Source organism: Pongo abelii, chromosome 4 (assembly GCF_028885655.2).
Source record: "Pongo abelii isolate AG06213 chromosome 4, NHGRI_mPonAbe1-v2.0_pri, whole genome shotgun sequence".
NCBI lineage: Eukaryota > Metazoa > Chordata > Mammalia > Primates > Hominidae > Pongo > Pongo abelii.
Genome location: NC_071989.2, coordinates 5,191,814 through 5,207,379, shown reverse-complemented (window position 1 = coordinate 5,207,379; position 15,566 = coordinate 5,191,814). Strand labels below are relative to the sequence as shown.

Genomic DNA, 15,566 nt, shown 5'->3' with positions numbered 1-15,566 from the left:
CTCAAAGCCAAAGAGATTTAGGGAATAGTGTATAAACTAGCAGTTCTAAGAATGTTTCATAAAGTTCCTCATTTCTCTGAAATTTTAAAATCTACTAACTATTTTTCAAGGATCAAACCCTACTTCCCTAATGTTTTATCTCCTAAATACTGCTTAGAGAAAATTTCTAAAAATATTATTGAAGATTACAGAACATTAGAGCTAGGTTAAAGTTTATATACTCAAGTTGCTTTACCTAATGAGGAATGCATTTAGTAAAAAGAAAGAAAGAAAGGGAGAGAGAAAGGAAGAAAAAGAAAGAAAGAAAAAAAAAGGAAGGAAGGAAAAGAAAGAAAAAGTAAAGACAAAGAAGAAAAACCAAAAAAAGTTATGCTTTATTTTTGTGTGTACAGATGTGTACATGTACAATCTTTCTATTCACTTCCTGAAGATTCCTAATTATAGAAGTGAGAATTGTAAAACTTAAATGTTAGTGACAAATATTTTGGTTAAGTGTCTCCTGGCTCCCTTTTACTCTCGAGTCATTGATTCCGTTTGAATCAATGTCGGATTAAGCCAGCAGGCCTCCATGCTCTAAGGCGATTTTTAGCAAACTCTTCGGTCAACTGAATGTCTCAAGACACCTTTGAAGGGAACCATATCAAGAAGCACAGCCTGGGGCTGCTTGCACAGGATCTGGTTGACCAGGCAGTGAGCATCAAAGGCCCCGAAAGATCACAAGACCAGCTCAAAGAGTTCCTACCTTAGAAATTTGTGTAGATACTGGCGGCTGCAGGGTGACCAGGAGAAGACTCCATTGCGTCCTGCCAATGTAGGAGACATGATGTTGCCCTCAGACTTTTTGCACATGTTCCCTTCTCCATCATGAATCATGCCAAAGCTATGAGAGAGAGAGAGAGAGATGGTTCTTTCAGAACAAAAACAGTTTAAATTATCTGATACCCTCTAACAATTACAAGTCAAGACTGTGAGACTCCCTCACCCCTGTATGCTAGGCAGGCAAAAATAAAAGCCACAATAGCCAATTGGTTGAGAATATTCACATGTTCCAAGACAATTTCTGAAGAATGGACCATCCACTAAATTGCCTCAAAGGGTACACCAATATCAAAGAAGAGTAAATGTCCAGATGCCTGCGTTTTGAATGGGGTGGAGGGACTTGGGATCTTCTTGATTAGGCTACCACTGCTCTATGTTGCTTCTTTTTCTCCACACTCTTTTCTGCTCAGCAGGATCATTAGAGTTTCCATGGGTGTTCGTTAGAAATGTAGACGCCAGACTTCTACCCAGGAATTGTTGACTCGGAAAAGAGAGATCCAGGCGATTGAGCTGTCCAAACAAGCTCCCCAGGTGAGTTTGATGCTTACTGCAATGTGGGAACTACAAACAGCTACTGCAACTCATGGTGGGCTGACATTGTGTCTCTACCCCTACCTGGGGATGTTCCATCTCAAACTATTAGGCCTGTACTGCTGGAGGCTGTGATGGGCGGGCAGTGCTTGACCTGAATTTGTCTGTCTATTTGGAGAGAGTAGCTCCACAGAAACCCAACAGGTGACTATGGCTGCATGTATTTGTGGGTGTCGTTTGAAGAAGCACAGGTTACTTTCATGTGAAAACCACACCACTTTGGAGATCCACACCTGGCTCAGAATACAGGTACATCTCAAGCTACAGCAGCTATAGGAACCCTTAATGGGGGCCATCAGAGGTGTTGAGATCCTACAATGCCAATTAACACTCCCTTAATAACACCTGAGAAAATGGAGCCGTGCACCTGTGAGAATCACATTTTCCAGGGCTGCTACCTCCCTCATCAGCAAGTCTCTTCTTCTTCTTAACCTGTGAAAGCTGTAGGAGGGCCTTGAGTGCTCTCAAGGCTCATTTCAATGATCCCATTTTCAATTATCCCAGAAGAACACAACATAATTCCTTGGGAGCTCTTGTGGCTCTGAAGACCTCTCATTAAGGTAAATACATTCTTGCAGAGCTAAGCCACTATCGCCATTAATGTCTGGCACCCAGCCATTGTATGGATTCCCTGACCACAGGATCCCATGTGGTGAGATGCAGAGAAAAGGGGGAAGGCAAGAGAGAGGGAAAGCAAAGAAGGACATGGTGGTTTCTATTTATGTGGGACATTATGCCGCCAAGAATTCTATACAAAGTGGACAGAAGGCAGCTGGGACAGGAAGACACCAATGTAGGGGGAAGTCAGCTCCAAAAGGTGTCAAGAGAATCTGTACTTGTTGCCTAGGCTGAAGACAACTTTGTCTATTTAACTGCTTTGCTTAGAGCTATTTAGTAATATATTACTAGTAAATATAGTAATTAACATTTATAAGCACTCACCATTTTACAGCTATTATGGTAGGCTTGTAACCTATATTCTAATTTAAAACTCAACACAGCTCTATAAGGTAGCTTTAATATAAAGACAGCAAGACCGAGGACTGGAGAGAAACTACATCCGGGGTTACAGAGTCAAGGCTGAAACCTTGACACTTCGATGTCAGAGCCTAGCCAGGATTCATGGAATAGTGTAACCTGAACGTGACTGAAGGCTGTATCCAAGGAAATCTGGCGCGCAAGTACTGCTGAATTTCTGCAAAATTCTTGATCAGTACCAAGGGTGATGTAGATGTAGTCATTTTAGCCTCCACCCATTCTCTGAAGTTCTATTAAAGGCAATTAATCAAGGCCAGGGTAACCATACGGCAGAGGAAATGTGTCACGGCTGTGAAAGATTCAGGCTGAAATCCCAAATGGGAGGCTGCCTTAGGGAGAAAAGGAGGAACACGAAATACCCAACTACCCTCCCCTGGCTGGCCCTTGAGCTGCTAACGAAGAAGACACATTACGGTCCAGAAATTGCCCTTGATAAACTTGCTACCGTGTCTGCTATCTTTCTAAGGAATTCAAAGTCCACAATGTCCCAAGTCTGGGGAAATCTTGGTCTTCAACTTTTACATTTAAAGTATTTTCAATGATCTTTTTCTAGTATCAAGTCTCAAACTCTGATGCATCAACATCTGAGAGATACACAGCACAATGTAGCTACCCAAGCCTGCAGTGGTATAGTTCCAATTTTGTGGGTTGAGGATCTGGCATTTGGGTGTATTTGAATACATCCCCAGGTGATTCTGATGCCCACCAAAATCTCAGCACCACTATTTCACAATTTGTGTCTCCAATCAGTACAATGCCCACATTTGTAATGCAATGAATGTCAGCAGATCAGCATAAAAAAGTAGCACACAGTGATTATATTTGATACCACCATTAATAAAGTCACAGAAGAATGAATAGAACACATTTTGAAGATAAGGTTGCTATTTGGCAACCAAGAACTGTAACTACTATTAAAAATTATGCAGACCAGAGAACATATCTTGCTCCTGTGCACTGTAGTACTTTAAAATGGTTATCATCCCATTTGCTAAAATCATAAATATATTTTATCTTTTTCCCCCTTACTAGTCTATAAGTTTCTAAAAGACAGAGACTCCTCTTATCCATGCTCACAGCCCCACTGCCAGTGGACTTGACAGTACATAACAGGTTTCTATTCATGTTTGTTAAGTGAAGGAAGGACAACCTTTTCTGCTGTAACACTAACTCAAATACCCAGACAGAAGCCTAATTTCAGATTAAATTGAATTTGGGAATTATATTTCAACGTCATGCTTTTATTGTCTTCTACAATATTTTTTGAGTGATTCAATTACTCTTGGGAAGTACTTGTTTATTATTAAAGATATATTGAGAATGCTGAATAACCATCCAAGTGTTTGTAGAGGCTGTATCACTTATTTCAGGCTGTTCAGACAGTAGTGGTTAAGGACATGAGACATTCTTTAAAGGAACCATGGGCCAATGTTATCTGGATGGCAAAGTCTACCTTTGGCATAATGATGGCGACCACAGGTAGGACTGAGTTGCCCAGAGCCCTGACGCAGGCTTCATGCAGGCCTCTGGAGAAGCATACCTCACCCTCCATGAAAGGCAGAAGACTGAGCTGAAGACAGCAGTTGCAGGGAACTGAGGGAAATGGGCAGGGAAGAAAATGGGAGAGAGCATGGGCTGTGGAGGTGAAGGGACCTCAGTCAGGGTTTTGGCTCTGTCATTCACAAGCTGCTTGATATTGGGCAAATTACTTGACCCCCCCAGCCTCAGTTTCCTTATATATAAAATGGGATAGTAAAACCTTCCTCATGAACTGTACAGAATGCCTGGGACTGTGCACATCACAAAGGAAAATTCAAAACTTCTATTCCCTTCCAGGATCCAAATGTGGTCTTGGTCAAATCACATAACACCTAAGTGCCATTCATGGTGGGCATGTGTGTGTGCATGCATGTGTATGGGAAGGTCTGGCCAAATGTTAATGGATTTCAAATACTTGTTGGACACAGAAACAGACAAGAAATCCTAAGAGGAATGACAACAAATAAAATTGGTAAGAACTGATGCTCTGACCTACCACAGCTACCCAGAGAGTAGCCTGACAATCCCCAGTCCAGATGATGGTTAGAGGGGGTGGCTTTCTCCAATGTTCTTCAAGTCTTTAAAAATCACCATGTGCCTCCCTGATGCACTGGAAGAGGCCCAGACTGGTGACAGAGCACATCCACAAATGGGGTGGAGGCACATGTCATCATCAAATACTGAAAAGGGCATCGCCAGTGACTGTGATTGAGCTGAATGGTATTTTCAAGCTAACTACTAGTGACACCAATAGTGACACCAATGCTGATTTTTTTTTTTTTGAGACAGAGTCTCTCTCTGTTGCCCAGGCTGGAGTGCGGTGGCATGATCTCGGCTCACTGCAACCTCTACTTCCTGAGTTCAAGTTCCACTTCCTGAGGTTACTCTGCCTCAGCCTCCTGAGTAGCTGGGATTACAGGAACCTGCCACCACACTCGGCTAATTTTTGTATTTTTAGTAGAGATGGGGTTTTGCCATCTTGGCCAGTCTGGTCTGGAACTCCTGACCTCATGATCCACCCACCTTGGCCTCCCAAAGTGCTGGGATTAACAGGAGTGAGCCACCACACCGAGCCCAATGCTGCTTCTTTTAATAAGACCTCCCTGATTGTCCCTGTGTGGTCTCCTGTAATACTGACAGCTCTCATTACTTGATATCTTGCATGGCATATCTATTTATTCTTTTCTCTTAAATTTTGGAAGGGCATAGATCACTAGTCTTTTTGTAGACTCCTACACAATGCCTTGCTCTCAGAATGCAAATTGTGCCCAATAACTGGGTCCATAAACTTGGGGAAATGCAAGAGACAGACTGATGAATAATGAATACTTTTGAACACAGTTAACATGTTTGTTTTATAGCACCTCAATGGTCTCAAATGATGATGCAATTTAGCTATTTAAGCCTATTTTATATAAGTGGAATGTATAGCTCAAATAACACAACCTAAATTACACTTGCATATATGAGCTATGGAGCATATAGTGCTCTATTGTTTTTGCAGATGGGAAACCTAGGTGAGAGCTGTTAACGGGACACTCCCTGGTCACTATCAGACTGTGGTAGCACTGTGCTGATCTGGAATCTGAGTCCCAGAGCCCTACCCATCAAATGACATGACTTCCCTTAGCAAATGGGAATTTTTCAGATGGATTCATGCACAGATGACATATTCTCCCAAATGCGCAGTTCAGCCCTTGGTGAATCTGTGCCAATGCTTCAGCACCTGCCTTAGCAAACCACATGTCCTGTGTCAAGTGATTTAACATAACCAGGAAACTCTCCTTGTACCACCAGCTTAATACAAATCCTGATTCAATCCCATGTACTACAGGAGAACACAGATCTCATTTCTGGTTCCAGTCTCTCCTCCTCTCTTTCCAACACAAATCCAAACACCTGTTCTTAGCAATTTCTATTTTTAGGTCGCATTCCCCAGCATAAACTACATGATATTTTGAGATTTTTTAAAAAAGTGGAATTTAGGAGGACAGACTGGATGGACACTAACTGAAATCTTTATTTGAGTTAAAGGTTAGAAACCTTTGGCTTGCAGGCATGGAGAAGTACTCCTCCATCCCAAATAATGTCCTCTGAATGTAAACAGAACTGAAAAAGTAAAATTTACCTTCGAAGCAGGATGTTTTACACGTTTTTTTTATAGTAAAAGTCATAATAAATTCAGAATTGCTTTTTAATTCTTGAAGTACAGAACTAAAAAATTTGACTCTGCTTGGAGCTCATTGATAAAAGCAGACTGTTGATGTTCTGATGTTTGCTCCATGCATCAAACTTATCATTCCTTCTTCCAAAAATAAAACTCACTAAATAAATGAACTGAACAAATGTGTTTGTCTTCAGTTTAGTTCAACTAAGATACACGGAGTTTTATCATTGAGTCTTACACATCACAGCCTTTCTCATTTGAAGTGGTGGTCACAGCTAACAATTCGTTTGAAATGTTTACTCCTCACCTGTTGCTTGCTCACGCCCTGCGTCACTCATTCCCCGCTCCATTCATACACATTTGCTGAATATTCCACATAGTCTCCCCTAAGTCAGTGAAGGCAACAGAAGAAACTGTCCCGAGTGGTCTCCACGGTTTGAGCTGTATGTGAAATTGCTAGGCGAATTTTACAGAAAGTGCTCCACGAAGAGCAGATATTACTATTATCATTACCATTACTACTATTACTATTATTGCCACTCATTTTGGCATTTAGCACATGATAAATACACATATTTCCTAGTTTCTCAACATGGTCAGAAGGTTTTTCGTCGACAAGCTCCAGGTTCTCTGTCTCAGAGAACTTGAAGAAGTCAGGTGTTCAAGAAAGATCTGATACTTTCTGGCAGTTAATCCTATATTAGCAATGGGACTCTCCTTCATCCACATGCAGGGCTTATTTTTATTTATTTTTTTATACAGGGTCCCATTCTGTCATCCAGGCTGGAGTACAGTGGTGCAATCTCAACTGACTGCAGCCTCGACTTCCTGGGCTCAGGCGATTCTCCCACCTCAGCCTCCCAAGTAGCTGGGATTACAGATGCACACCACCATGCCTGGCTAATTTTTTAAATTTATTGTAGAAATGGGGTCTTACTATGTTGCCCAGGCTGGTCTTGAACTTCTGGGCTCGAGTGATCCTCCCACTTCAGCCTTTCAAAGTTCTGGGTTTACAGGCATGAGCCACCACGCCCAACTGAGCTTCTTTCTTTATTCACATCTAGATTCTGACCTTCCAGAAAAAACATTTTTTTCTTGTTTGGAGAAAATCTTTTTCCAACTACACCCAATTTGAGTGAGGAAAGGAAATAGTAATAATTGACTTCTAAGAAAAATAAATGCTAACACTGATACTTGTTTGACACTGAAGATCAACTGAGGGCCTTGTGTCGGATGCCTCTAGTTTAACTTAGTTAAGTTCACCACCTGCAACGGCTGGCGCTGCCAATTCCCATATCTCAACCGCTTATCGAACGTTCACTGGCTCAGCCCTCAGTGACTTAAATATTTCTTGCCTTGATTGTTTAATTAAATTCAGGTATGGTTCAGAGGACAGCAGGAGCCTTATGTTGTTACAATAATGAGAGTTTTTGAAGTTTTAACTCTAGCAGACTATTAAAAATACAACTATGATTCAACTGAAAGCTTTATAAAGTGAAGGTGTAATTTTCTAAGCAATGAAATAGTCAATCATTACCTGCAGTGATGAAGGGATCAGTAATAAGATATGAAGCTTCGTTTTTCAGGTCATCAGTTCACACACAGCCAAAGCGTGCAGAACCTTCGTGGAATTCCATTAAACATAAGCACATGTGTATACACACGCAAACATACACGTACACGTATATGTGTGCACATACACACACACACTGCTTTGAACAAGTCTGAGGCCTCAGTCCATTTTCCAATAATGGATAAGTCAGCTTTGCAAAACCACAAATCACAAACACTTGCCTTGGTTTTCCCTTTGCCAATAAAATCAGGTTGAAATTTTTAAAAAACAAAAACTTATAATTCCTGGTTGTAAATTTTTCTAGGAGAAATTTCAAGTATTGTTTCAGCATAGCAGGAAAATATTTGCATTCCATCTGGTGGTTCTGGTGTTAATCAGCGTGATTGCAGGAAGTCCCCAGCTGCTTGGGCAGCAAATGAGCCCTTGAATTTTTTATTTAATAGATGGTACTTCAAGGTAAAGCAGCTCACAGAATTATTGGCCTCAGAAATTGTATTAAGAATAATAGTTTCCACAAATAATTGCTAGAAACTGTTCATTCTACAATTGTAAGCATTTCATGTAAGGTGAAAACACTAATGACCCACCGCCGATTGCTGAGACCACCAACCCAGGACTGGCCTCTGTGTTGAGCCCCCAGGCTCGTGGGGCTCCTGAGACTTTTATTTCCAAGCCATTAATGGTGCAGTCAGAGGTGGAATAAGGGAGGCAAATCAGTTCCTAGAGGCCTGCCCGATCTCTTATCAGTACCCACACTTCCAAACTCTTGTTTGGAGTACCAATGAAAAATAGCATCTCTATAAATTGTAAATAAATATATATATATATACAAGAACACCAACGCGAGGGTAACAGCAGGAAGCAAGGGGAGGGTTGACACTGTTCTTCATCATTTAGAGTCCCCTGTTAGCAGCTAACCATGGAATGAGATCAGCCTACCAGACCACGTTCAAAACACAGGACAGAGGAATAGGGACTGATACAGCTATCCTCAATCTTAGGCACAGGTGTGTACAGGAGTGTCGGAGAGAGACCCAGGGACATGGAAACTTGTGCGTTGCTGTGGCTTTAAAATGTGCACAGCCTGAGCAACATGGCGAAACCCCGTCTCTCCAAAAATTACAAAAATTAGCCAAGCATGGTGGTGTATGCCTGCAGTCCCATCTATTTGGGAGGTTGAGGTAGGAGGATTGCTTGAGCCCAGGAGGCAGACATTGCAGTGAGCTGAGGTCATGCCACTACACTCCAGCCTGATTGACAGAGTGAGCCTGTCTCAAAATAAGTAAATAAATAAAAATAAAATTTGCATGATGCGGGACATAGAAACAAAAGTCTTAAGTGACAGCATTTTATAACTGTCAATGGCATTCTCGTTGGATATATGTGAATTCCCTTCATGGACTTGACTTGATGAGTCAATATTTCTATGGAAATCATCCAGTAAGGAAAAAACTCGGGATGCCATCCTCCCATGGAGATGCACTTACTTGTGTCCAGACTCATGGGCAATGGTGAAGGCCAGTCCAAGGCCTGTATCTTCATTAATCGTGCAGCTGCGATATTTACTACACATTCCACTTATGGGTGCAAATCCTACGAAGGACAAAGATCAAAAGAACACATAGCGGTGTTGTAATAAAATAAAACATAGTATATTTATTTTCTGCCCCTTAGTGAAATTTAGTTCTTATGTTCATATGGGGAAATATGAAATGGGAAACACTTAGACAACCGTATAAAGGGCATTTGATAACATAGGGGAAGGGACTCCATTCCAGGGAGCGCAAGGACTCTCTGCATCGTGGAACACAATACATGGTTCCACGTAACGTTCCTGGTGCAGGCTCTAATTGGGGCAAAATAAAGCGGGGAATCTATTGCAGATGCAGGAAGGTCTTTGCCTTATTCTAAACACCTATGTTCCCAAAAGACCAAGTGAAAAAGTGCTGTAGAGAATGGGTGTGCTGGGAGGTCCCCAAGACCACCCCCAGCTTTAATGATTCACATCTGTCATAATGAGCATTTGTCACACTCACGGTTATTATTTAATATGGCAAAAGGATACAGGGCAAAATCAGCAAAGGGAAAACACATGGGCAGAAGTCAGGGGGAAACAGGCACACACGTCTAAGGGTCCTTGCCCTGCAGAGTCACACAGGATGTGCTTTCTTCCCCAGCAATGAGTCGTGACAATGAAGGTGAATGTTGTCCGCCATGGACACTCATTAGAAACTCAGTGTCCAGGGTTTTCTCTGGGATCTGGTCACATAGGCACCCACTGCCTAAAGTGTGCCAAAATTCCAGAACCTCAGAAGGAAACCACATTGTTTGTACACACAATTTAGGCACAATGAGCCACTCACTGGAGGTAGGGCAGTAGGAACCATCCTACAACCTGAGTTCTTGGAGTCCAGCCAAGAGCCAATTGGGTGAGCAGGCCTGTCTAAGGACAAGCAGCCAGGACACCACATTAACTTCTTTTTGCACAATAAAACTAACCGCTATTAAATTGGGGTTTATCTGGAAGTTTTTATAAATAAAAACCCTTCCTCCCTAGGAACTTGGGAAGAAATGGAGAGTTAGAAGAAATGTTCAGCAGAATCCTGGTCAGTAGCACAGTGTTTTACACAGACCATCTGGAAAAAATCACAAAGTGCTGCCTCTAAGTCACACCCAGCCCTGTAAATGTCTAAAACATTGCTAAGATTGAGATACAGAGAGAGAAGGGAAGAAAACAGGAAATATAATATGGTCGTAGTATCTCCACAAATACTCATCAGTGTACTATTTCCACTATGTAATGAAAAAGCCTTCAATCTATCCACCCCATTCTCACAAACAGTAGGAGAAACAGAAAAAAATATGTATTTATTATGTTAGAAGACATAGGAACTCTGGAATCTGTGAGAGACATTTACTTGTTGAATAATCACTCTTGATGAATGCAAGCATACTTCTATGTTTGGCTAAAGTTTATACAGGGAAGTGAGACTCTACACCTTCACTAAGCAGCTGCTACTGCTTATTAACAAGGAACGAGGGCAAAAATACTCAACACTCTGTGTCACGGCCAGGGGTGCACATTCCACACATGGTCCTCACACTCTGCTGGAGGTTCTCACCCAAAGTGTCACAGGGCTCATTCTTCCAGGAACATATATCCAGACCAGTCAGTAAGATGGCGTGGTCATGACGAGTCCCATCTTTCCCCATCAATCCAGACTGCCACTTGCAGAAGCTACTTAAGGTGTGATCTGCGTGGTGACTTATCACCAGCCCTGGCTGTGCAAGAGACAAGGACCAAGGATCCCATGATAATGGAGAGAAAACATGTTATAACACATTGTCATCACAGCAAACTATCATTGACCTGGATTTCAAATACATGGCTGGATCTGGATGGCATATAAGCTAATGCATGTGTTTTATGTATTCTATAAAACCTGTACAGATCCAGTGTACACACTTATGGACGTTTCTCCAGTTCCATATATAAACAGTTGAAATGTATCTGGCCGATCCTGAATGCGTGTTCAATGACCCGAGAAAGATTACTTCCGTGCATGAATTTTTTGTATTCAAAAATCTTTGAAAAATACTTTTCAAAATTAAATAAAGCCACAGAATCATTTATACATGGCTTTGCACATACATATACAAAAACACATCTAGACAGTGATATGTTTATCTCATAACCAAGTTAAGCAAGTGGGATTTCCAATAAGTAAGTCTTTTAATACTTATTATTACAGTGTTAAATTAAATATCTTTTCTACAAAGGCAGTATATTTCTGAGAGGAGGTAGGTCAATTGGTAAAGCTTTATTTCTGGAAAATAAACTGCAACTAAAAGGAGACTTTGCAAGCCATGTTCAACCTCCTCTGTCTCCATCAAGTTCGGATAACCCAACAATGAAATAACAGAGTGTAGAACATTGGAACTCTTGGGAAAGGAAGAATTTGAGACAAAAGAACATGCATCAGACCAGGCTGCACCAAGTTATTTGAACCTTATTCACCGGCATGCTGTAGTTTCCTATGGCTGGTTGGACAGCACCAGGTTTAATTACATCAACTTCAGGACACTGGCTTGTTTAAAGCTTGCACTGTTAGAATGTCATATTGAAATTTTTTTCTTTCAGTCACTGAATATGTTTTCTCCTGAAATGTTTATTTTGCTTTTCCAGAAAGTCAAATATACCCAAGCTAAATGCTACACATGAACACGGGGGCATGCCTTGTGTTCTTTAGCAGGTGATTTCCAGGAAAACTGCATTAATTAAAGTTAACACAGGTGTACGATCAAACGATAACCTAGCTTATTCTTTGCAGCTTGGATGAATTCCAAGGTGAAAATGTTTTAATACCAGGAATAATTAACCTGTCACTTGAGAAGCCCGGCATGTTCAGCAACCCCCTCCCCAACTGCGCACTCACACAAAAGACAATGAGGTTGTATCTTCCCTGACTAGTCAGACTAGAAATAGCCCTTTCCACGCATGCCCCCACCCTGCACAGAAAAATAACAACATCCCAGAACTTTAACATCGAAGCCATCTTAGATCTTATGAATGATCTCAGGTTTCATCTAAAAAATTCTTTGTTTTATAAATAAGACAACTGTGGCTAAAAGGAGACTCTGAAAATGTCAGCAAGGGTGGAGCTGAGGCTGGGCACTTGGCTCCTGTCCAGCACCCACTCTCCTTTGCCCAGTCAATGATTAGCTTGGGGAAAAATGGAAGTGAGAGACTTTTGTGCCTAAAATGCCTCCCCAATACTTATGCCACGAGGTGTTCATGTCCATCCTTTCTGTGAAGGGACCATCTCTATGCATTTACGGGGTTCCCAAATGAAGGCAAAGGATCTTTAACCCACTGCTACCAAGACCCAGCATAATCTGGGTTTTTGCATGCAGTGAGGGAAATGCACTTGAGAGTCCATAGAAATCTCAATAAAAATAAAAAATCTCAGACTGTAGATGGTGAAGGTTAAGAGCTGGGAGATAACTGAATAAAGCAACGCAGGGCCACACAGTAAAATGTAACTTCAAGACCACAAAACATTTATACTCTTCTAGCAAGAAGCAGAACGGGCTCATTCCCACTGGCATCCTGAAAGCTCCTGATGGCTAAGATATATTTTGTGCTGTGTATTCCTAGTGTGTGTCCCACCTATATGCTGAAGGCAGCTTTTATAGGCCATTTTCTTACAGGCCAGTTAAAGGATAATTTCTTACCACTTTTGCACAAAAAACCCCACAAAAAATCCAAAAAACATTTAAAAGGATTGAAAAGACACTCATTTGCAGTAGACACAAAATATTAAATACATTTTGCCCTCAAGAGAGAAGAACCCATAGAACAATTATATTAAAGAAAAAAGCATTATTTTGCATTTATTTTTCTAGGAATAAAAAGAGTAGATAGTTTCAAAGATAAACTACCTGTTCATCTTCTAGAAGAATCAGACCTACAATTGCAATGTTGATGTTTCCTCCTATTGTTCCATCTTTGAATAAAGCAGATACCTGAAAAAGACAGGAAATCCGTGTCAGCCCCATAAATGGCATTTTCCCCCCTACTTAGTAGTGGGCCTAGAATCCAACGCCCTTGTTCTTCAGTGACATAGCACTGTTAATTTTCTTGTATTTCTAGGCAGACAGATATATTAATCATACCACTGTAAAAAGCCAAAGCTTCAGGTGGGAGTGGGGTCCACCTCTTACTGTCAAACACCTATGAAAGGATCAGAAGGCTGTGGGTTGGTAAGGGTTTCCCTTAGAATATAAAGAGGATTTTTAAGCTAATCATGATGATGACAGAAGCCAATCACTTCTCAAGCTCTCCTGACAAGGAATTCCATAAGTGCAAGAGAAACTCTTGCACTTATGGGATTCCAAGAAGATACAAGAAAGAGAAAGAAAAAATCGTGGTAATGAGATGATGAGAGAAAGACACAAATATTAGATGTGATGGATCATGGAAGTGGAAATGAATGATCAGAGTGGCATCTGGGGTGGTGAGCAGGAACAGCACGACCACCATGGAATGCAACCTGAAGTGATTTGGCACTGAGCTGCGGAAATATTGGAAAAGCTCTACAGAAGAGAGGTAAACACTTCCACACATCAGAGCAGCTGGCTGACGACAAAAGGGCAATGCTTGCTTTGACCCCGTGCGGTGGGAAGGTGGCTCTATTTCACCGCCTCCTCAGCTTCCTGGGAGACCAGAAACCGAGTGGTTCAGTCTACCAAAAATGACACTAGCCATAGTAATCACATGACATCATGGGAAGACGGGCACATTCAGGGGTACTCTGTTTATTGAGGCAGAAGAATGCAAAGGCATGCTTTTAAAATACTGTCATTAAAACTATTCTTAAAAACATACTTTGGCAACCCAAGATTTTGTCTTCTGTTATTTAGATTTCACTTACATGAAATGAGGCTTAGTATACCTCTCATCACTCTTCAGTGATTAATACAACTGCCAATTTGAGACACAAACACATTTTACCCGAGGTGATATTCTAAAAGGTTGCACTTTTCCCGTTTTTATAGATAAAATAATTTATATTTAGCATTTGAACATTAATATTTCTAAAAACTTGGGCATTTCTATAGAGCCATCTAAAATCACACATCTAATGCTGACAATCAGATTTAAGTGGCTCAGCATCCCCTTAGAGATTTCCAGTAAATAGACACCAGTAAGCCCAAAACATCTCACAGGCTTACAGAAGCTTATAGAGAGGGTCAAATGATTTTTCCTACTGAATCAGTCTATGAAGTTCTGAAAATGGCTCTTTTCATTGGAACGTAGAAAACTAAATGAGTTATCACTAGCAAAATATTTCTTATATATGAAACATCAATCCACAGGTAATAAGTAAAATGGAAACACACACACACACACCCTATGAAGTGCAATGACACGGGTGGCCTCAACTGGAAGGATGATCCTACCATGTTGAGTATCGTGAGCACGTAGGTGGTGATATTTTCATGGCCATGGTTTTGCATCATCTTTTTGTCGACCACCACTAAGGTCTCCACGTTCAGTTCTTCATTTCTATGGGACCTCAGAAGAGAGCGCTTATGCCGTAAGCAAGACTTATACTCGTCTGGCAAGATGAAGAGGTCTTCCTTGGGAGGCTGGGGCATGTCTATGGAGGGACACATGGAGGGCAAATGAAAGCACAAGTCACACACAAAATCAGGGCTGTAACTCGTTATAGAGAAATTTGATCTCAAAAATGAACACTCATGATAAAAACCACATAACTTTTAAAACCTTGTGATGCAGAAGCTTGTATTAAAGTAGCACACTAAATTTAAGTAAAATTCATGTAGTCTAGGCGTCATGGAAATCATGGCTGTATTTCCCTTTACATAATTTCATCCTAATTTAAAACAGCAAGAGAGGGCACTCTTTGGCTATAACTCCTAGCATCTGGTAGCAAAAGGGTTCAGAGACTTTGAGCGTAGGGATTTGTAGAACAGATTCCTCTGCAAAGACAAAGCAATGGAACAAACAATTACAAGAACACGAGCTGGCTGGCTTGCATTGTTTTCCTACTTGAAGACTCTTAACGACTTGACAATGTTTAAAGTTGATTTCAATGTCTGGACACATAACTAGCTTGTCTACACTGTTTCCAATGGATTATAAAATGCTTGAGGCAGCTCCACTTCACTGAAGAGCTTAATTTCCTAGAAAGTACCATAAATATTTACGTTTTTGATTAGAAGACAAAGCATACACTTTCCTCTTGAAGTAATCCCTTTAAAAATATTTTTGGCATGTATAATTGTTAGGTTAACACTACATTGAAAACAATT

General features: G+C 41.0%; 1 protein-coding gene across 4 annotated transcripts in view; it reads right to left on the bottom strand.

Annotated features, from left to right (window-relative positions):
• Positions 1–15,566, bottom strand: part of ADAMTS16 (ADAM metallopeptidase with thrombospondin type 1 motif 16) — a 175,371-nt gene that overhangs the window by 116,413 nt on the left and 43,392 nt on the right. For all 4 annotated transcript variants that reach the window (XM_002815404.4, XM_054555388.1, XM_054555386.1 and 1 more), the window contains exons 5-9: positions 14,691–14,890; positions 13,170–13,253; positions 10,850–11,009; positions 9,215–9,320; positions 743–880 (exon numbers count right to left, since the gene is read on the bottom strand). In XM_002815404.4, coding sequence (XP_002815450.2) covers positions 743–880; positions 9,215–9,320; positions 10,850–11,009; positions 13,170–13,253; positions 14,691–14,890 — 688 coding nt within the window. The remainder of the gene's footprint in view (positions 1–742; positions 881–9,214; positions 9,321–10,849; positions 11,010–13,169; positions 13,254–14,690; positions 14,891–15,566) is intronic.